Source organism: Podarcis liolepis (assembly GCF_965112155.1).
Source record: "Podarcis liolepis genome assembly, chromosome: 6".
Classification (NCBI taxonomy): Eukaryota; Metazoa; Chordata; class Lepidosauria; order Squamata; family Lacertidae; genus Podarcis; species Podarcis liolepis.
Window position 1 is genome coordinate 96,820,206 of NC_139559.1, and position 23,761 is coordinate 96,843,966.

General features: G+C 41.5%; 3 protein-coding genes across 5 annotated transcripts in view; all 3 read left to right on the forward strand.

Moving 5' to 3' along the window:
* Window positions 1-23,761, forward strand: part of DARS2 (aspartyl-tRNA synthetase 2, mitochondrial) — a 1,012,941-nt gene that overhangs the window by 206,473 nt on the left and 782,707 nt on the right. The gene's annotated exons all lie outside the window — the stretch shown is intronic.
* The window catches only part of RABGAP1L (RAB GTPase activating protein 1 like), a 151,877-nt gene that overhangs the window by 31,037 nt on the left and 97,079 nt on the right, over window positions 1-23,761 (forward strand). The window lies entirely within an intron of this gene.
* On the forward strand, window positions 6,551-18,141 carry GPR52 (G protein-coupled receptor 52). The gene has a single exon (XM_083507199.1). The coding sequence runs from the start codon at window positions 8,765-8,767 to the stop codon at window positions 9,857-9,859; it is 1,095 nt and encodes a 364-aa protein (XP_083363325.1). The 5' UTR covers window positions 6,551-8,764; the 3' UTR covers window positions 9,860-18,141.

The following is a 23,761-nucleotide window of genomic DNA, read 5'->3' on the forward strand; positions in this document are numbered from 1 at the left end:
GCTGTAGGTAAGATGGTCTCTGAGCTCTTCAGCAGCCTCAGCTTTTGTAGCTGGAGTCAATCAGGGCCCTGCCGTCCCATGATTCATGATTCATGCTTCCTGTTTTTGGACCAGCCCTTTTGTATGATGCAGTTCTGCCCTTAGCAGCAGACAGTGGGGTTGGACTGGAGAGACATGGATTCAGTCCCATCACACCCAAGACGCTTTCTGAAAGACCATTGGCCAATCTTCAACTATCAGTCTGGCAAAGCACATAGCGTTGTAGGAATGAAATTAGGCTTTATGTTGCCCTGAACTTTTTGGTTGAAGGGTGAGATTTCTTGATTCCTCCCTCCCTCCCGCTCTCTCTCTCTGCTGTTGCTGATTCTTGCCAGTCAAACCTTTTCCCTATTTTCATTGCTGTCCTAGGGAAACTGATTTTTGAATAGCTTCCTGTATTTTTCTTTGTTATCGGATGCTTCTAGCTTTCCCTACTTTTTGAAAACAGCAATGTTGTTATCACAAGTAATGTCCACACTTTTGAAATCTCATGAGAAGCTGAAGGATTTTGAATTGGAGATCTGATGCAGACTGAGTCACATTTTAGCTAATCAGAGTGTAGTATATGTATTAAATCCTAGAATGAACCCTAGTATATAATAAAAACTCTGTGTTAGAATCTGAAGATACTTAAACAAACAAAAAAATGTTTTCTTATTCAGTGTTTTGATACATGGTTGCTTTGTTCAACACCTATTATTCTGTAGCACTGAAGACGTGTATTAATTCTGCTCTCTATAGGAGATTTTATAAAACAATATGTGTAGGTCTTTTGAAAGTTGAGTCATAGAAGTTGGCTGAGATTGATTTGATTTTTCTACTTTTGACTGCTTTTAAGATCCCAGTTGCCATAACAACTTTATTACCTATTTTTTCTCTAGCAAATCAGTTGCCATAACAATAAAACACAGCTTTATGAATGTGACCGCGTTTCTTTTTGACATTCTTCATTTTTATAGAAATACCTCGTGGTTGGGGGTTGTGTATGTTTCTTAAAATATTAAGCCTTCAATCTAGCATTCTGCATGTTCCTGGGTGAATCTCACTGAAGCCAATGTCTATCCAACTGTGTATTTTCCTGTTTCTTTCCAAGCCAGCATTTGGACATTATGAAATGAATCTATTCGTATAATCTATAGGCCAGGAAAGGGGCATATGGCATAGGCAGTTGTCCTGTTAGCCAGCCCTCGAGTCTGCAGTTGTCGTTGCTGAATCCCAGGTTGGCTCTGAGTAAGATTCCCCCCATCCATGATCTGATTATGGATGAGAAGGCTGATTGTGGTCTGTACCACTGAGACCTGGGTGAGTAATCAGGGTGGAGTGGGTCTCCCCCAGCTGTGCCCACCTGTATACTTGGTGCACAATCCGGGCAGACTTGAGGGTCCAGGAGCGGAGGTTGCTGTGTCTCTAGAGATTCCATCTCCCTTTCAGGCTCTCTGTCCAGTTGTGAGGGGGATCTAGAATGTGTGTTCCTGGCACTGGCTTATTAGGACAGATTAGAGATTCTGCTGGTTTATTAGATGGATGGCAGGTTGCCTGCTCTTGATGGAATTACACTCCCTCTAAAGGAGCAAGTACATAGCTTGTGGGTACTTCAGGATTCTTTGCTGTCGCTTGAGGCTCAGGTGGCCTTAGTGGCGTGGAGTGGAGTGAGTCATGTAAAGCTGATGTTACCTGTGTTTTCTTTGTAGCATATGAGTCCCATAGCTATTAATTTTTAATATTGCTAGATCTTCTTCATTGTACTTGTATAATTAAGAGAAGCAGTGCATTGCATTGCATTGCAACCTAATTGAATTGCATGTGATGGAGGACATCTGTTATGGTTCTCTCTGTCTCTTAAAGTCTGTGTGGCATGCAAGCCATGTTTAAGCCTTGTCTGTTCTCTTTTGCCTTCCCCCTGTCTGATTCAACTTATTTAGTCATATAGACCAATTTCCACAAGTTATCTGGATTGTTGATATTCCCATAATTACTGGCAATGTTGTTCCAAACACAGATTTCCAACAGGTCAATAAAGTATGATATAATATATTTTTGTTACCTGTTTTCTATCATTTCTGGGGTAGAAAAATACTCTGCAAGTACTCTTAGATATGTTTTACATTGTGGTGTTTGTTTTGCAACATTTTGTGTTCCAATATGTTGTGACCTGCCTTGGAAGAGGTAACCCTGAAAGGCAGCCTACACATAATAAAATGAAAAACGCAATATCAGATTCATTGTGACTAATAATGTATCTCTGTGTATGGACTCAGCAAAATTAACTTCATACATTATTCTTGATTCTAAATCCATAAAAGCACACAATACAAATTCACACACTGCTAGCTGTAACTTGGCCACTTTCCTCCTGAGTAGTTGAAACAGACATACACCGTCTGGGGCTTTAAATCCAGTGTGGCCCCATTTTGATTGGTTCTCTTGCTACCAGCCAGCAGTTTCATGCTGGTTACCAGCAGCTTGGATAACACCTTTACTTCGGATTTATTCTTTTAATATTCCCAGCTTTGCTACCAACTTCAGGGGAGTGGCAGCTCTCTTCTGTGCCCTTTGGTCTCTTGCTCAGTCCTCCAAGCACTTCGATATTATTGTTACCAGATTAATTGCAGTATGTCAGCTTCTGACAGTTTCCAATATTTATTTCTAATAATTTATTACTGAGCCTTAAAACTTGCTGTGTATCACATCAAAAATGCGGCAACAGAAACATACAGTAAACTTCAAAGAAACTGTTTTTCAACCACATGTCTGTGTCTAGCCAGTGCTTCCCTACAGGGCCGTCTTACCCATAGGTGCTAGGGGTGCGGGGCACCCGGGTGCTGGGCTCTCAGGGGCGCCAGGCCGAGAGTCCGGGGCCCGAGAGTTGAGTCCAGTGAAGAGCCCGCCCGTCGGAGTGCCGTGGCAGGCTCTTCTACTGCAGGCAGCTCTGCACCGCGAGTTCGGGGGCGACTGAGCCAGCAAGATGCTGAGGTGGCCGGCCGGCTGGCTCTACCCTCCTGCGCGCCTGGGACTGGGCAACCTGGGGGGCGGGCGGCGGGTGGATCTTTGCACCCCAGTGCCGCATATGCTTGAGACAGCCCTACTTCCCTATAAAGGGCTTTGGAAATGCTCCACTTATTCGTACCAACAAGGTGTCGTATGAAAGCCCATGGCAAGTATTGGCTGGGATTGTGTAGTCCTAAAGCACTTTTGTGCTATGTGGGTTTCAGCAATTTAAAATTCTGACTACTACTCACTATTATGCTATGTTAGATTTGGTTCTAAAGAAGAGAGTCATTTCAGTTGAGGCTTTTGGAGGGTGCAAGGAGTTTCAGTGTGTGTTTGTGTGGGACTTGAAGAATCCTAGTGCATAGATTCATATATAGCTTTTTGGATCCCAGGTATGAAGTTTAATTAAACAGATGCAGCTAAATAACTTTTAATTCCAGTTCTGAGGTGTTCTGTGTTCCATTTAGCATATAGCAGGCATGTCCAAAGTCCATTTCAGGGGCCTAATCCAGCCCGCTGGTTGGTTTAATCTGGCCCCTGTGGCAGTTTATATTTTATGGGGTAAAATCGTTAAAAAAACTTCAATACTAAAAAAGGTCAACAACTTTGGTTGGCTCTTTGGATGGCCCTCACGGCCCTTCACTTCATCAAATCAGACCCTCTAAAAAAAGTTTGGACATCACCGGCATACAGGGACCTTTCACAGAGCTGTACTGACTTGTATCATAGCAAACAAGGCAGTTAAAACTGGAGAGCCTGTGACACCTCTTTCTACCAATGATATTACAAGACATCAAACACATGCTGCCAGGTGGTGTTTGCAGCCTGTGGGCTCTAAACATGCTAATATTATCACAGTATGCTAGCTCAAGAGAAGCTTAGTATGAAAACTGGCTTCATACTTAACGAGTGCCTTTGGCAGTTGAACTGGTGCAAAATAAAGTTACATATTTTTTTTGGTAAAAACTATTTAAAAATACAAAGTAAAACCACCAAATCAGAATGGCAGAAAGAATACCACCCAGTCTCTCCCATCCCCTGGCTGAAGGGCTGGGGTGTGTCTTAGTATGATGTGCAGGATTCACCCACTGGCAGAGGAAGGTGGGGGGGGTGACATTCGGTGCTCCGCCCGCGAGCGACTCGGACTCCCACGCCTACCACGAGCCGTCGGGGGAAGGGGCGGGGGGAACTGCTGCGCCGCTTTACCAGTTCCTTCCTTTCCCCTTCCCGCTCGCCTACCTCCTTCCTGTCCTCTCCCCTGCCTGCCTCCTCCAGCTGGGAGCACGTGCAGCAGCTCGCCCCGTTCTCTCGGCTGGAGGAGACAGGCAGGCAGGGGAGAGGACGGGAAGGAGGCAGGTGAGTGGGAAGGAGAGAGGAAGGAAGCGGGATCAGTGGGTGCGTGTGCAGCTATCCCACGCCTGGGAGGGCAACCTCCGTGCCCCTGGGGAGCATGTGCCTGCACCCCTCAGGAATGCGCCTGCCCTGGACCGCACGGGCATATGTTCCGCCACTGGATTCACCCCCACCCAACCAGCGGAAAGAAGTGGAGGCCCTAGCTTTGGCCTAGCACATGGAGACCCACTGCTGGTAGTAGCCAATAAGGGAAAGGTAAAGGGACCCCTGACCATTAAGTCCAGTCGTGGACGACTCTGAGGTTGTGACGCTGGCGTTTGTCCGCAGACAGCTTCCGGGTCGTGTGGACAGCATGACTAAGCCGCTTCCGGTGAACCAGAGCAGTGCACGGAAACGCCGTTTACCTTCCCGCTGGAGCGGTACCTATTTATCTACTTGCACTTTGATGTGCTTTCGAACTGCTAGGTTGGCAGGAGCTGGGACTGAAAAACGGGAGCTCACCCCGTCAGGGATTCGAACCGCCGACCTTCTGATCGGCAAGTCCTAGGCTCTATGATTTAGACCACAGCACCACCCACATCCCTGGTAGTAGCCAATAGAAAGCCCCAAAGCTGAAGGTGTTGTGGGGTGCTGGCAGCTTTAGTTCTACTTTAGCCCAAGCCCTGCAGAACCCAGTCATTAGCTTGTGCTGACCTGGAGCTTGGGGGGATAGACAGAGAGAGGGACAGAGAATATAGAAAACCTTGCTCTCTTTCTCTTTCTGAGCATTGACGCATTCTGACTTTTTGGCGATAGCAGTTCTTTTGGATTGGGATTGACTTAGTGGTCCAGAGAACTAACTGGCAGAAAACGGGAGACTGGCAGAGATATCTCCAGGAGTTTTTCTGAGTTCCAATGGAAGGATATGGGTGGGGGCACGGACAGGGAAGAGGCTTCCAGATTTTGGGGAAACTTAAAATAATTATTCTTGAAATGTCACTTGACCACCCTCCACTCAGATGCAGCTATGCAGGTATGCAAGAAGCGTTCTGGAACAAGACAACTCAAAAAATTGTAATTGTTTATATCTAAGTATATATACCTCGTGTTTACATAATTGCTTAGTAGAGAAGTTTGCAGTTGACTGTCTCTTTTAGTGTACAGTGGTACCTTGGTTTAAGAACAGCCCTGTTTACAAACTTTGGTATACGAACTCCGCAAAACTGGAAGTAGTGTTCCGGTTAGCGAACTTTACCTCGGTTTAAGAACGGAATCCGAATGGTGGAAGGGCACTTGCGGTGAGAGACCTCATTAGGGAAAGCACACCTTGGTTTAAGAACGGACTTCTGGAACGGAATAAATTCGTAAACCGAGGTACCACTGTATATGGTCATAGTTCCATGCTGAATTTAGTTACATAAAAATATCAAATTGAAGAATTGTGTGTATCTTCTATTTTTGTACGTACCTGCAGTCCATTGGTGGAAAAGAATAATAAAAACAGCATGCTAATTAAGTATATTTTGAAAATCTGAAATTTTCCATTGTGGCCCTGTTCTGTCTGCGGATCACTCTCTGATCTATTAGCTGCCTTGGAGCAGCTCCACACCGGATAGTGGCAGCTGTGATTATCTCTTTCTACTATTTGTCCTGCACCCCTCCTCACTCCCACCCCCCTGACAAAAACATCTACTCTAATTTTATGATTTCAGGGAATCTAATGATACAGTTAGTGAACTGTTGCCTTAATTATAATGTTTGAATTTGAATTCGGAAGTGCTATTAGAAATAAAAGTAAAATTCCATAATTTGATTTTGTTTGTAATTAGCCCAACTGTTTTAATATGGAATTGTAGTGGTAATGCATTTTTAATCTGAGTTGCTGTATAACATGACTTAATTAAGAGTTTTAGCATTAGTTGTAGTTGTTTTCCTATGTGTGGTTATGTAAACAAATGTAGATGAATCATTTTTACAGTGAACCTTTATTTATATGCCTCTGTATTATGATTGTGATAGTAATTTGAATTATAAAGGGATTAAAGGAAGAGCTTCCAAGTTTTACTAATTGCAATAAAACACATTTTAATTTCAAATGATAAACAATCATTTGACTTATAGAGGGCTGGTTGTTTTTTTTTTAAAAAAAAACACCCAACCCTTATTTATGTGTTTAATAATTAATAGCTCTCTCTTCCCAGTGGGGATTCGATTACTGCTGACTTGGGTTCGCTGCTGCTCATTTTTAGTGCACTAAAGGTATCTTTGGAGTTGGAGCATGTAAGTTATTCCTATGGATATTTTTGTTGCTTGTTTGATGGAAGAATGTAGCTCTGCAGAAGCATGCTTTCCCTAAAATCCTCAATATATTAGTTGAGATTGGTCACTTTCAATTGTCTTCGTTTGTCATTCTTATTCACGGCTTGCTGTAGAAGGCTATAAGCCAGCATTGTCCCTGGCAACTGTTACCTAGTGACAGTTTCAGCTGCAGTAGCCATTGGTTGTTCTTTTGATTGGGGCTGAAGGACCGAGTCACCTTTCTGATGGCGAGTTTTTCTGCATCAGCTAAGGATGCGGAGGAGGGGCAGGCTTAGGTGCAAGCTGTAAAATCACAAGAGAGCATGAAAGAAATAGCAATAGCATTCTCAAAACTGATCACAGTAAAAAGGATTTCTGTGTCTACACCACAGCTCCTGACAAAGCAAATACATATGCAAGGCACCGCTTCACTGCTTTGACAAGAGATTTTAATTTTAACAGTATTTTAATTTTGAGATAGATTGAACAGCTTACAGATGAGCAATGGGCAACGTTCTGTGGATGCTATAAAAGCATAAGGACCTTCAGCACAGCATGGTGGTGATGGACATGAGACATGAAACTTAGAAAATGATGCTTTCTATTCATCCCACTGCTGCAGCAGGACGAGAGAAAAATCTTTTCTTTCTCATGTAAGGAATTCTTTTTTCAGAAGGCACAGCAAGGATCATTAAGCAGTGCCAATGCGATTCCAGCACTTCAAAAAGAGAAAAGAGAGTCTGCTGTTAACATAAAATTGAAATGACCTTGGATTTTCTTTTTAATTAAAATATGTGAGGTGAATAATTTCTCCTGTATCTTTAAATGATTAACAATGCATTTGATCTGGGTGTGGATGGTGGGTGGGTTAAAAAGCAAGACTGCTGCATGCACTGAATGAAAGATCCATACAGTAGTCAAATACCAGCTTATTAGTGAGCATCGAAGGAGCCTTCTTACCCCATTGGATGTGTCAGAGTGGCAGATGTAATGGATGTGGTAATATTTGCTTCTGAGATAAAGAATTTTTGAAGCAGATGGTTATCGTTTTAATTGTCTAATGAAATGCGTATGTAGCAACTGAGGAAATGAAGCCTGAAGACTAATGGAGTAATAGAATGCAACGGCAGCTTTTCTTGTTAAATCATCGTTTCATTAGCTTCTTAGAAGAATTTAGATGAGAGTTAATTATCTCATTGTGTTGGGACGTACGAAAGAATGTGGACATCACTATAGAGGTGAGAAATGACATGGATAGAGCTATGAACTTCACTGTAGCAGCTGTGGCTTTATTTCTAAAGAATTTTTTTATCTTTTGTTGCTCTTGAAATTAAATGCAAGACAAGTTTGTATTCCGTGAGAACCTTGGATTACCCTATTGACATCTAATATTGTAACGGACAGCATATCTTTCTAACTGGCTTGACTGAAGATCCAACATCATGTCTATTTGTTCCTTTCCTTTATTATACGTGGTCTTGTTAACTAAATGGAGAGGATATTGTTCATCGAAGGGACGAACCTGTTCTTCATGTAGTGATTGCTGCCCCATCATATTTCTTTACTCGTTACCAAAGACTAATGACATTTGTTTGCATTAAGATGCCCCAAATCTTGACCTTAGTAATGCAGAATGAAGATGATACAAATGACATTATGCCTTGAAGAAAGCCGAAGGATACAATATATTAGAATGAGCATCTTATTAGACTTCTTATCTACTTTGCTTCTAGTTTTTAGCTCCTAACAATTTTTGTTTTAGAAATCATTACATTGAGAATTTCTACCCAGTACTCCCTCCTTCACGTTTTCCCCCAGGAAAATGCACTTGCAGAGATTTTTATCATGACATTATATGGTGTTTCTCTCCTCCAAAAGTACAGCTTAAACAAAGTGCTTTGTTTAGAAGTGCCTTGAGTTTTGCTAAGGAAGGAATGAGCACAGGAAGAAGCTGAGCAGTGGCCTTTTTGCCTCTTTTCTGTATTGTAATATGAACAACTTTAGAAGCAATTCTAAAATCTACCCAGAGAAATGGATATGTAAACAAAATTAGCTGGTGACTCACAAATCACCTAGTTCTGAGTTTTGAACACATTGTTACGTAATGCAGATCATGAACCAGTCCACCTGGATTGAGTGGAAGACTCTGAATATGAGCAGTAGCATTGTGAATGTATCTGAGCATTACTCCTGTCCAATTGGTTTTGGACACTACAGTGTTGTTGATATCTGCATCCTTGAGACTCTAATTATTGTCTTACTAACATTTTTAATTATAACTGGTAACTTAACAGTAATTTTTGTCTTTCACTGTGCTCCACTGTTACATCATTATACCACCAGCTATTTTATTCAGACTATGGCATATGCTGATCTTTTTGTTGGGGTGAGCTGCTTGATTCCGACCTTGTCATTGCTGCACTATTCTACAGGTGTCCACGAGTCGTTGACTTGCCAGGTTTTTGGATATATCATCTCTGTACTGAAAAGTGTTTCTATGGCCTGTCTTGCTTTTATTAGTGTGGATCGCTATCTTGCTATCACAAAACCACTTACCTACAACCAATTGGTCACACCTTGCCGGTTGAGAATCTGCATCATTCTGATCTGGTTGTATTCCTGCCTTATTTTTTTGCCTTCTTTTTTTGGCTGGGGAAAGCCAGGTTATCATGGAGACATTTTTGAATGGTGTGCAACCTCTTGGCTTACCAATGCCTATTTTACTGGCTTCATTGTGTGCTTGCTATATGCTCCAGCAGCCTTCATCATCTGTTTTACATACTTCCACATATTCAAAATCTGCCGGCAGCACACCAAAGAGATAAATGACAGGAGAGCTCGTTTTCCTAGTCATGAAGTGGACACTGCTGCAGAAAGTGGGCACGGCCCTGACCGGCGCTATGCTATGGTTTTATTTCGTATAACCAGCGTGTTTTATGTGCTCTGGCTCCCCTACATCATCTACTTTATGCTGGAGAGTTCTAGGGTCCTGGAAAACCCAGCACTGTCTTTCTTAACAACATGGCTCGCTATAAGCAATAGTTTTTGTAACTGTGTTATATATAGCCTCTCAAACAGTGTTTTCAGATTGGGACTTTGGAGATTGTCAGAGACTGTGTGTTCATCTTGTATACATAAAAAAGACAGCATTGTTCAAGACCCAGTTCCTAGAAAACGGGCTAATTCCTGCTCCATCTGAGGAGAACTAAAACAGACAAATACAATGTGATATTTGGGCTAGGTAGTATTCTATCCTTTGGAATATTGCTGCAATAAACAGTCAATAAATATTCACTGCAAAATGAATTATGGATTGAATGGTGATTTGTAAGAAAAACATGTAGCTGGAATGGTCAGAGATGGATTCTTGGTGAAATTGTGGTATATGAGGGAATCACTGGTAAATGTAGGGCAAAGTTTCCAGTAGTGTGAACTAATCTGTTCAGAACTAAAGAATAATTCATCAACAGTAATAGTGAAATTGTCACATATTATATATGTGGATGAATTTGTAGTACTGTGTTGTATTAAGATAAATCTTGTTTGATGCAGTAAGTGATGGATTATCAATTACGTCCTTAGGAAATATATGTTTTAATATGAGGCAGCTTCAATCTTGTAGTTTTGTCTCTTGTACAAAAACATTTTTAAAACTACTGTAATTTTAAAATTAAAAATATTTCTTTGCAGGGAAATAATGTAAAGTATATTTTAATGTTCTAGTGTAACACATATAAATGACTTAATACTTTTCTGTTCTTTTGGAGCCTTTTGTTCCCATTGCTCAGGCATATTATTTATTTATTCCGGGGTCAGAAGCCCATATAGTTGCCTCCTTGCCCCCTTATAGCTACTGTTCTCAAGCTGTTTGAGGGGACTGGAGTAATTTTAGGCACAATGTATGTGAGGGCCAAGCTTTGAGAGAATATACCGTTGAGTGAAACAACAGTCAAATTATTGAAATTAACTTGTATTTTCTAGTGCCTACTAAATTAGCACAAATTTATGGAGTCTTTTTGTGCTAATGCTTTTGCTTTGTAATTTATTGCATATGCAATAACATCAAATAGCAGTGTGACTTAGCTGCTCAATAACACTTTTTTAATGTAAATTTTAAAAAGCAGGTTCCACTTTAGTTATATAGTTGTGAATGTATCGCAGTTTGCATGAGCTCAGCATGTATATAACACTGTATATTTTTTAAAATGATCATTTTGTATTCTGTGCCTAATGGTTTTCCTAGCATATTGTTAAATCATTGTTTTAAATTTGGGATAAATAAAAAATTGAGTTGACTTTACAGAAGTACGTCTTGCAGTGTTAAATGCGTATTAGGCAAATCTTGTTAGAGGTTCACAAATTAAGGGGTTTTGTAGGGGACTTGCGTTGGTGCTTCCATAATCAATTTGTGAGGACTCATTAAGTATGTAGGGCATGTCCAGTTCACATTACAATCAGTGGGACTTAACTTGTGCTGGATTGTACTCACAGTTATCAGTAATTTATATAATACTGATTTTGGCTCAATCTGCCACATTCTGACTGTTGCTTTTAACATGTGTACCAGATATTAAAATAACATTTTAAATGTCTGCCCTATAATTTCTTATTTTACCAGAACACTAATAATGAAATTCTCCCTAGAACCAAAGGTTGTACCAAAGGTTATGTACTTTTGTGTTGAGTATACCTGGTGTACCCAGTGGGGGAGGTGAAACACTTGACTTATTACCAAAGACAGTTTCTTAGGGCAAGATCCAGTGTTGTGCCAGTGGATGCAGTGAGGTTTCCCCTTCCTCTCCTCCCCCAGCACCTCCCCAGTCTGCTCCTGAGGGTTCCCCAAAACTCCGGAGCAGACCTTAGGCATGTGCAGAGGGCTGCCAGGTTGTGGGAGGAGAGGAAGGGTAAGTCCAATTTCCTTTCACAGAAGTCCCTTGCATGTGGGTTGTTGATACCATTGGGTGTCACCCTCAGTAATTTTCAAATTCCAGAGTATTTGAGACAAGTTCCAGTACTGTTTCTGAAATAAAACTCTGGGACAAAATATAGTGCAAAGATTACCAAAAGATAGCGTTCACATTGTGTATCTGAGAGAAGGAAAAAATGGGTATACAAGCCCATACAAATGAGATCATTGTGATAAGGTTTCTCCCCCCCCCCCCGATATGCAGGAGCTAGAAATAGTATTTTCTACTCTTTCTGTTTGGTTTGGTTTAAAGAGGTTGGGTGTTTTAAATATGTAGCCCTAAAATGTGTAGTTCATGCTTTAGTTATGGTTTACTGTTGTGAATCTACTGGTATTGCATGGGAATTGTTTCAGAGCAGATTGGTTTTTAAGCTTGGTGGCAGGACCTGTCTGGTGGTTGTTGTTTTACTGTACACTAATAATCATAGGACATGGGCAGCAAGATAATTGTGGTGGCTGTGGAGTTTCCTTGTTGTCTGACCCCTTCATATATTAGTGAACTCTCTGTGGATTCTTAGTTTGAAAACAGCTCTAAACTACTTAAAATTTTAAAATCTCTTAAAAGTATACAAAAATACAATGTAAAATTAATAAAACAGTATCACAAAACAGAAACAATATAAAAGCCTCTGGAAGAGTATCATAAAATCAGAAATTCAGTAAAACAGGGTTCATTCTTATGGGTCAGGGAAACCCTGGGCAAAAATATTTGTTTTTACAAGTTGTCTGAAGCAACTGATGGATGGTGGTTCACCTATTGCAGAGGAAAGGGCATTCCACAATACACGGGCAATTGCAAAAGATGCCCATTTGCAACTCACTGCCTTGTGATATTCTGTAGAGTGTAGTATCATTAGTCAAATTTCTCCAGATTATCTAAATGATCTTACAGATTTGTACAGGCGCAGGTGATGTTTCAGGTAACCTGGTCCAGAATTGTTCAGAGCTTTATATGTTAGTAACAAGACTGAATACTACTCAATAGCTAGGCAGAAGCCCGTGCAATTCATTCAGCACAGGTTTATATGTGCATGTCCAGGTGCTCCACTCAAGAACATGGTCATTGTGTTCTGCACCAGGTACGGCATCCAAACTAGTCTCAAGGAAGGCCATACATAGGGTGTATTAAAAAAAGGTAAAGGACCCCTGACAGTTAAGTCCAGTCGCGAACGACTCCGGGGTTGCGGCGCTCATCTTGCTTTACTGGCCAAGGGAGCTGGCGTTTGTCCGCAGACAGTTTTAACGGTCATGTGGCCAGCATGACTAAGCTGCTTCTGGTGAAACCAGAGCAGCGCACAGAAACGCCGTTTACCTTCCTGCCGGAGCGGTACCTATTTATCTACTTGCACTTTGACGTGCTTTCGTACTGCTAGGTGGGCAGGAGCTGGGAATGAACAATGGGAGCTCACCCCGTCGCAAGCCCAAGGCTCAGTGGTTTAGACCACAGCGCTAGCTGCATTCCATAGGGTGCATTGCAGTGGTCCAAATGTGAGATTATCAAAGCATGAATTGCAGTCTCCAAGTTAGCTCTGTGCAGGAAAGGGTGCCGTTGGTGTACCAGTCTAAGTTGTTGGTTCTGGCCATGGAGGTCACCTGGGCCTCTGGTCATAAAGATGGACCTGGGAGCACTCACAGACTATGTTCCTTCAGAGGGAATGCAACCACAGACTATGTTCCTTCAGAGGGAATGCAACCACGTCCAGATCTGATAAACTCCCCAACTCACAGGCATGGGAACTGCCTACCAGGATTCAGTCTCCGTTTATTCACCCTCAGCCAGCCCACCACTGCATCAAGGTTCTGATTCAAAACAGTCACAGCTTCTCCTGGTTCAGATGTAACAGAGAAGCACACAGACAAAAAAACCACAAATGCAATAGGCTTTGCTTCAGCCCTCTCTGTGTGTGGCTGTCTTTAAAGGCTGTATTTGCTGCTTCTACGAATTTAAGGGAGGGGTAAGCAGTCTTAATGTGGGAACTTTATGGATCATGTAAGAAGTTTTGTTTTAAAAAATAAGCATGCACTGTGTAGGTGGAAAATAAAATGTCACAGGTGGGTGTGTATGTTGAAATCTAGCCTCCAGGCAGAGGAAGATGGCTGCTTTAAGTTGCATGGAGTCTAGAAAAACAATTTGAAGTGGTTTTGGAATTCAGGGTTTAATTTGACCAACTATGGAAAGTAAAAACTTTTTATGTTGACTCACACAACGACTTTGTAGTGTTCTCTGAACAAAGAGTTACTGGGTCTTTCCAGCTAGAAAGGGCATGGTAACGTTTGTCAGTTACATCGTCAGACCCTTAATAGTGTGTCACGTATTCTGGATTTTTTACTCCATTAATCTTTCATGCTAATATATCTTTAGTGCGCTGTGCTTGTGATGGTGAAGGCCCTTCACCATCACATGATCTGAACTGGATGGTATGAAACGTTCACAAATATTCTAAGTCTCAGAACAAGGCTATGGAAATGTGTTCAGAACAGTCTGGGAATAAAACTACATACAGGCTCATTGGGTAAATAAGCCAGCAAGATATTTAATTTTTTATTTATATTTCAGAAAATAGTTTTTATATGAACAGTTATGACCTGCTGTTTGTAAGGATTTTGTGACACCATTAGAACATTAGATGAATGTAACATTTCAGTAGATAATCAGTATAGAACATTATCTTGTTTCCTAAGATAAATTTTCTTCTTCAGTCTAATCAGATAGCAATTTTGAATGATCAGTTGGTATTAAAATTTAGTTAAAGAAAGAAGGAAATGAGAAGTAGATTAGCTGTTCACAGCATAAAAGTGTATTCTGCAAATTGTATTAACTGGGTAGACTGAGGCTGATATTGAATGCTAGTTATCTTCAGAGTAGACTCGTTGAAAAATATGGGCCTTAACTTAAGCCCATTGATCTCTTTGATCTTACCTTACTTGGATATCACCCTGGGTAAAATCCCCTAAAGGGGCTGGTAGCAAAATTCTGAGGAACATCTTTAGAAAATATGCATGTAGTTATTTAATTAGAGGATTTTGCATGTTTGATTATAGTGTGATTATAAGTCCATTAATAGTAAAGGAGAACTTTTAGACCTGGAGCAAATTCAGAGAATGATGCCACTAAAGTTATGGTACTCTCTCTGGAAGATGACTGGAAAAAACAAAAATGAAACGCCCTAGAGGTGCTACTGGACATTTAAAAAAAAATATCATTTCTGTTTCGACTGCGTCAGACCAACACAGCTACCTACCTGAATCCAAAACCAAATGAAGGTTTCATTTTTGGAATAATAAATTTTCAGAGTAGTTTTTACAATTATATAAAAAATTACTGATTTGGTTATACTATTAGAAATACATAGACCAATAATTATGAAATTATTGTGAGGTTTAACAAGTTAACTGTTTATATTTAAAAAGATATTTCCTCCAAAAGCATTTTATTTTAAAAATCCAATTTAAATATAAAAAAATCTGATTTTTAATTAATTTATTTTTTAAAAACCATTGATTTTTATCCACCCTGATATATAAGAAGAAAAGAAATTATGGAATTTTGGCCCAATATGTGATCACAATGGAGAGACTTCAGTACGGAATAATAGCGATGGGAATTAATGGAGGTAAAGTTAAAAGCAAAATATGGTTGACATTTATCAATAATAATAACAATTAGGGAAAAAGAAATGATTGATTCTGAGACACCTTGACTTAAAAGAAATATTGTTTAACAGAAGGTGGAGAAGATAGAATGCTAGAGAGAGAGAGAGTGTAACACGCTGATGGAAAATTGGAAGTTTTGCTTTTGTATTTTTTTCTAATGTTTCTTTTTCTCTTACGTTTTTTCACTCTCTTTTTTTCCTTTTATTGTCCGTTTTATTTTTGTTTCCCTTTTTTGTTTTTTTGTATGTTCTTCTTTCTTGGAAGACCTATGTTTGGGGCCTTTATTAAGGTCCAGAGATTGTATACTCATGCAGGTGGTGGGTGGTTGATGGAGGACCCTGGGTGAGAGACAGGGAAATGTTGGTCTCCCAGGGTGAGGGGCTGGGAGATCAAGGGAAAGATCCCAGGTAAGAGCTGGTAGTCTCTCCCTCTATGGCAGCCCCTTGGTGAGAAGGAGGGCAGCTGAGGATAGGGAAGAACTTTATGGAGATCAGGGAACAGGAGCACAGATCCTAGAGATCAGGTCAAGAATGCAAAGTATTGAGGTAGTACAAAAGTTCCTGTTTTAATGTGTCCTGAAACACTGTCTTTATCTCTTTGTAGGAAAATGTATATATGACCACCATGCAAAACTGTAAAACTCTTTTTAGCTCATTCCTAAAATAGATTTTCTCGAAACCAAAAAGAAGCTGTGCATCTTTTCAACAAATGTGTCATTGCTCAGCAAACTGTACACTTCATAGAAGTCAACTCCTGGAGGCCAAGGTCCCTTCGCCGCCCCCCCAAATAAAATATTTGAGGAGGCCGCCCCCCCAAAGTTGATGGATATTGCCATTCAAATGCTGTGCATGTGCTGTGTCTTGTGGTCGATTAAGTGGGGCAGGGCTCACCTGCCTCCCCCCAATATTTTACTTAAGTTGGCTTTCCTGGCACACTTTAACATGCTACTTTTTCCTGTTGAATTGGAGATAATCTTAATTAAAGAGTAAAGCAGGTGAAGTCTCTAAAAGGAAGAAAAATATGAAAGACAGGTAATTAGAGGATTAGTTTAATTAAACCTGTTGGCTGGAGGTTAAATCTGTCCATTCTGAAATTAATTAAGCCTATTATATGTGATAGGTTGTATAGTTTTAGCTTGCAGAAGACACCTAGGAAGTGGTAACAGAATGTCCTATAGGTAGCAATATTATTTCTGTAGGGCTTTTTACCATCTGCCCTTTCCATTGAGATTCAGTTGCCTGAAACTCAAGTCTCTTTCGTATTTCTTTCACAGTCCTTCTTACAATATTGCCCACAATAACTTAAGCAGTGGGGCTTATTCACGGCGATGCAGCGTCAGATTTCAGGAGCGCAAAGAACCAGGTGCGCAGCTTGGGATGCTGGTGGAGTCATTGTTGTCTGGGCAGGCAAATATAGTGGCAGTGGCCAGGGGTGCATTCTACCAACCCAGGCTTGCATGCCAGCTGTATCCCTATCTGGAGCAGCAGGGCCTGGCCTTAGCCAGGATGCTAATAATGGAGGCTTGTATTCTGATCATCTGGTACCACTTTGGTGCCAGTTGCACTGGCTGCCAGTGAATTTAGAGGCCTAAGGACCCCCTACTTTGTTATGACCCCACCTAAAATATAAGTTCCTGTTTGTGTGCACAACAGTGAAATTGCTTAGGTTGGCAAGCATAAGAAATGGGACCTTCTTGGTGGCTGCCGCGTAGGTGTGGAACTCTTGCAGTCCACATTCACTTGGCTCCTTGCGTTCTGGCATTCAAGAAGGATTTATCTTTTGACTGACCTTTCCCTAAGAGAATGTGGTGATCTAACGCAGTATCTCTCAAGCCTCTCTTTGTATCTACTCAGTGCTTCATACTCTGCCTGATATTCTATTTTTAAATCTGTTCCATCTGAGTCAGGAGAGGCGGATAAGGTGCTAGATTGATGCTTGAAGGCGGTGATGGGCTGGATTTGGATCAGTAAATTGAAGCTGAATCCTCTGCTTCTTCATTCTGGGAGGTAGGAGTATGGCCTGTTCTGGATGGGATTGCGCTCCCCCAGAAGCAGCAGGTTATGGGGTACTACTGGATCCAACATTGTCACTGGAGGCTCTGGTTGCCAGGGTGGCTAAGAGTGCTTATTTCCAGCTATGACTGGTTCATCAGTTGTGGTCCTTTTTGGACAAAGATGACTTGGCTGCTGTACTCCATGGTCTGGTAACCTTCAGATTGGACTATTGCAATATGCTTTACATGGGGCTGCCCTTGAAGAAACTTCAGCTGGTGTAAATTGTGGCAGCCAGGTTACTGGCTGTCTGTCCATTTAGAATTCATATAACCCCTGAGTTAAAACAGCTGCACCGGTTGGGCTTCTTTCTAGGCCCGATTTAAAGATGCTCACATTAGTGTTTAAAGCACTCGACAATTTAGGCCCCAAGTATCTTAATGAGCATATCCAACCCTACCAACCTTCTTGGGCATTAGGCGCTCCACTACCCACAGGACTGCAGGGGGTGGTGCCCTGGGCCATAAATTGGGGAACTCCCATCCTATAAATGTTTGTGTTTGGCTTTCTTATCCTCTTGCCCCTTTGTTGAGCCACATGTAGGGAAAGTACCTTTAGGGAACTGCCTTTAAAATAATAGGTTTTGCATGAAGATTTTGGTGTTGAGGCAGACATCATGGTTGACACCCAGTTGTTACTTGTTGTTACATATTTATTTGTTTCTCCTAGCAGAAAAAGTTGTAAATTTACTATTAAGGTTTTTTTTTTAATTTTTTGGGAGGATTTGGTGTGGTGGTATTATAAATTTTGGTTTTCTTTAAATTTAAGTGAATGTGTTTATTTTCTTTCAAAAGAAAAAAGAAAAGAAAAGCAGAAGATGTGGGGCTTTTAGAGCAGAATTAAAGATCTCATATTAGTAGCCGTTAACTGGAAATGACATTGATCTGCCATTAAGAAGGATTATTCAATTCTAAAAATTATGCTTTTAAGTAACATGAATAAATTTAGCTAATGTGTCATTTCAATTAAAGGTGATTATAGCACTGGCAAAGTAATTCTATTTTTCAAATAAGTGAAATGTTGAAGTTAATCCTATTAATGTTGTGTTATCTTTTCCAATACATGTCACGTTTAAGTGACATAGTAAATCACTGATATTTAAAAAATCTCTCTCAACTTTTGTAAACTGAGTGAATGTGCACAAAGGGCTGGTCAGGCGGATAAGAAAAGGTAATGTTTTTAATATACTAAACTTTTGTGGAAAGTGTATACATTTTCTCCATACGAAAAAAGAGCAAGCTATACTCATTTCTTCTGCTGCCAGCTTCTTGCCAGGATATCACTGACAGGTTTTCACTACCTCACAAAGTAGGTTGGCGCACTCTTACCTTAATGTCGCTGCCATCTGCATTTGTGGCTTCTCATAACCTGTGTTTGGAAGAATTCTACTACATGTGTCTTTAATATTTTATTTATTTAATAAAGTATTCATATAGTAAAGGTAAAGGGACCCCTGACCATTAGGTCCAATTGCGGATGACTCTGGGGTTGCGGCGCTCATCATGCTTTACTGGCCGAGGAGCTGGCGTTTGTCCGCAGACAGCTTCCGGGTCATGTGGCCAGCATGACTAAGCCGCTTCTGGTGAACTAGAGCAGCGCACGGAAATACCGTTTACCTTCTCGCCGGAGCGGTACCTATTTATTTACTTGCACTTTGACATGCTTTTTAACTGTTAGGTGGGCAGGCGCTGGGACCGAGCAACGGGAGCTCACCCCGTCGCAGGGATTCGAACCGCTGACCTTCTGATCAGCAAGCCCTAGGCTCTGTGGTTTAGACCACAGCGCCACCTGCGTCATATATTACTCTCTCACAATACATTAGGACTCTGTACATAAAATATTTAAAAATAATATGAAGCAATCATAGGCCTGTCAGCATAGAAAAGTCTTCAAAAGTCAAAAGTGGGGGTATCTGCCAGATCTCTGTTGCAAGAGTGTTCCACAGCATGGGACTGGTACACTAAATGCCCAACTTCTAGTTGAGGCCAGTGAGCCTCTGTAACATGGTGGACAACTAACAGCACTTCTCTGGATAGTCTTGAATGATCTGGGAGATGTTCAAGTTCCAAGGAAAAAATGTTTGCCCTAAAGGTCGGTGGGTTTCAGACTGCATGACACAAAACCCGAGTGTTCTTTGGATGCCTTTCGCGGGTTCCTCAGTTAAGAAATAATCAAAGATGGTCAGGTGTCGATGAAAGTCAGCTTGCTCCCTGTTACCATTTTAAGGTATGGTATTTATTTATTAAATTTATATACCGCCCCATACCCACAGGTTTCAGGGTGCTTCACAGAATAAAATCAAAATATAAAACCACAAAATACACAATCAAAATAAAAACAACAACCTGTATGTTAAGCCATGTTCTCTGTTTACATGAAAAAGCCAGTCAGTTTTGGTCAGTGCCCTGCATGAACTGTATATCCTAGTACATGTGCCAGACGTTTCAGCAACAAACTAGGGATCCATGGTAGACAATTCCATATATGTATAAGTATAGTGAAATTAATTTGATGGGAATCGGATAGGAGTGAATAGAATAGCTTTGTTGGATCTAGCCCATCATCACATTTCTGACAGTGTCCAATAGTTACAGGGCAAGAAGGTTACAGCCATTTCATGCTGCTGCTCCCCAGCGCCTGTTACTCAGAGGGATTCTGCTTTGAACTTGAAGGTTGCATATAGACTTCATGAGTATTGATTAATTCAACTACCATGCTTTTGAGATAGTGGCTCTCGCCACAGTTTGTGGCAAAAATATATATTTATTACAGTGGTACCCTGTTTTGAGTCCGGGATCTGTTCCGGAGCCCCAGATGCTCCGGAAAAGGGATGTTGACACAAAAGTGCTGTTCTGCGTGAAGCACGATTTAGCGCTTCTGCGCAAGTGGCAAACCCAGAAGTAACCTGTTCCGGTACTTCTGGGTTTGCTGCGCATGTTCACCGAAATGGACGGTCGACGGGGCGGACGTTCACGGAGGTATTACTGTATTTATTTATTAAATTTGCATACCACCCTTCATCCACAGATTACAGATCAGCTCACATAGGGATTCTGTAGGAGAGGCAGCTTATTGCATCTCTAAAGTTGGTAAGCTCCCTGCCACTTCCTCAGCTGTCAGAACTACTCACCAGTTTGCTGCTGCCATACGATAAGGCTCATTGGCCCAGCAGTCTCACCCACCCACTAAATGGAGTTATTGCTTATTGGGAAATGATATACAGTGGTGCCCCGCAAGATGAATGCCTCGCAAGACGAAAAACTCGCTAGACAAAAGGGTTTTGCGGTTTTTGAGCTGCTTCGCAAGACGAATTTCCCTATGGGTTTGCTTCGCAAGACGAAAACGTCTTGCGTTTTTTGCAAGTTTGTTTCCTTTTTCTTAACACCGTTAATACAGTTGCGACTTGACTTCGAGGAGCAACTCATAGAACGCGGTGTGGTAGCCTTTTTTGAGGTTTTTGGTGATTTTTGAAGCTTTTCCAAAACTTTTCCGACACCGTGCTTCACAAGATGAAAAATTTGCTAGACGAAAAAACTCGCGGAACGAATTAATTTCGTCTTGCGAGGCACCACTGTACAATGAGATGAAAAAAGGTGTTTAAAACAACTTTCCTAAAAAAAACCTAGAGGCATCTCTGTTAGGAATTGTTCAGACACAAGTTCCCAGGAGTCAGAAGAACTTATTCATGTACGCAACAACAGTGGCTCGGATCTTGTTAGCCCAAAAATGGAAAGCGAGAGAGGTCCCTAGTAAGGAGGATTGGTGGTTTAAGATGATAGAATATGCAGAATTAGCAGGTCTAACAAGTAGAATAAGAGAGCAAGAAGAACAGGTATTCAAAGAGGAGTGGAAATTTTTTGTTGAGTATATTGAAAATAATTATGCACAGTTAAAAACGCTGGCTGTATTAAAGTAATTCAACAGTACAGTCATACCTCGGGTGACAGACGCTTCAGGTTGCACGTTTTTGGGTTGCGCACCACGCCGAACCAAGAAGTACTGGAATGGGTTACTTTTGGGTTTTGGCGCTCGCGCATGCGCAGAAACACCAAATGACGACCCACGTGTGCGCAGATGTGGTGCTGCGGGTTGCGAACGCTGCAGGTTGTGAACATGCCTCCCGTACGGATCACGTTCACAACCCGAGTGTCCACTGTATTTTGAACTGATAGGAGAATTAAATTAGATAGATATATTAAAATATGCAAGAATGGTGGATAAGTTAAATGAACCTTGGAAGGGGAGGGATGGACGTCAATGAATGTATGGAATCATAAAAGATGTTTAGTTTGAAATGTAAAATTTGAAAATTTAATAAAAATTACTAATAAAAAAACCCTAAATGGAGTCATTGCTGATGATCATATGCTTTAAGACAATGCTTCTGAATGGTGATTCTGGGAGCTGCGCTGCCCTAGATCAGTGTGTAACAGCCATCATACTGACAGTCTCTATTGACACTTGCTGGGACAGTTGGAAGGGTATAGAGCAGCCTTTCTCAACCTGTGAGTCCCCAGATGTTGTTGAACTACAACTCCCATCACTCCTAGCTAGCAAGGCCAGAGCTCAGGGATGATGGGAGTTGTAGTCCAACAACATCTGGGGACCCACTGGTATAGAGAAACCCAGATTCTTATGCAGTAAAATTTAAAAGTAAGAATGTTATGATATGACACAGTTTGGTTTGAAAATAGTTACCTGGGTGAAGAAGAAAAAACCCTAGCCTTTTATGCTCCCAATTTAGAGCCTGAGAGTTTTATTGTGTAAGTGAGTTCTGCTGGCAGCCTGCTCAAGTGCCATTTAAACTGTCAGTTGCTAAGAAGGATTATGTAAGTTGAGGTTTCAGTTAAACAGTTGAACCTAGCATTCAAGGCAAGAACATCCAAAATGGCTAGTTTAAGATTGGTCCATTAGGAGACATTCCTCTGAACAAGCCTGTGAATGAAGCTAGGAAGGGTGGTGAAGCTAGGAAGGGGAATTGGTTTATGGATTTTTATAGGGATTGGAACTAAAACAAGTTCATAGAAACTTTCTTAAAGCAACAAAATCACCATTTATGTTATGTAGAATCATCTTAAAAGTACGTGGTAGTAACAGCTGGTAGCAATTGCCAACCCAACTATTATTATACCACTTATATGTAATTAAATTTGTTATATAGGGCCTGTGTGCCTGTTTCCACCGTTCACCAACCCCTTGCCATTCCCCTCACTTTAACATCCCATGCAACTACAGTCATACCTTGGGTTGAAGTAGCTTTGGGTTGAGTGTTTTTGGGTTGCGCTCCGCAGCAACCTGGAAGTAACGGGACGCATTACTTCCAGGTTTTGCTGCTCACGCATGCGCAGACGCTCAAAATGATGTCACACGCATGTGTGGAAGCGGCAAATTGCGACCCGCACACACGCAGACGCGGGTTGCGTTCGCTTCAGGATGCGAACGGGGCTCTGGAACGGATCCCGTTCGCATCCAGAGGTACCACTGTACTAAGCTTGTTTTTCACCTTCCCCCACCCCATTTCTGAAGATACTTCTTTTCTGCTCTGCAGCCCCGCTTTGCACACCTGTTTTCACCTCCCCCCCCATGCCTCCCCCCCATGCCTCTTTCCCCTCCTTTTGTGCAACCACCCCATGGAGTCTCCCGCATCTTCCTCCTCCTTGCACCACTAAGCCGCCATCCCTTCCTATTCTTCAAACCTTTTAATGCCTCTGCTTTCTTCAACCCCATTGCACTTACTTCTTCCTTTTTTGCAACTCCCTTTGCACCCGCATTTTCACCTTCCTTTTTTCCTCCACCCTCCTCCTTTTCCCAACTCTCACACAGATCACCCCATTTGTATGCCTTCTCTTCTCTTCTCTTCTCTTCTCTTCTCTTCTCTTCTCTTCTCTTCTCTTCTCTTCTGCACACATCAGCCATTATCACTTTCACCCCCTTTTCCCCACCTCCTCCTTTTTTTCAACTCTTCTTTGCCTACAGTCCACCACTCCCACTTCCATCCCTCCTCCTTTCTCCTTATCTGCAGCCAGCCCCTTTGTGCGCAAACTCCATGCTGTTTATGTTACTGTGAAGATGAATAGAATCTTAAGAACAAGCCTGTCAGAGACAGTTAAGTTCACTTGCTGTGTGTTGGGCATGTATGGGTGTTTGCTTGTTGTTAGAATATCTCTTATAAATTGCTATCTTGAATCTGGAACTTCATGCTGAAGACAACATAGGGTACCAGGAATGCAGTGCATTGTGGGTGTCTTTGTTTAGAACTGCCAATTTCCTCTCAGTGTCTCTTCTTATTCCCATGCCATGTTATACAACTTTTGTTCCTCTCTCCCGACCTGACTTCATGCAAATCCAGGATTGTGGTGAAGCACTACAGTGAGGGTTGTGCTCTGACTTCATGCAGATTGAGGATTCTGATGTGGCAGTACTTATGCAT

What these genes read in the sequence shown, in the direction of transcription:
- GPR52 (XM_083507199.1), top strand. Translation starts at nt 8,765, where the DNA reads ATGCAGATCATGAACCAGTCCACCTGGATTGAGTGGAAGACTCTGAAT.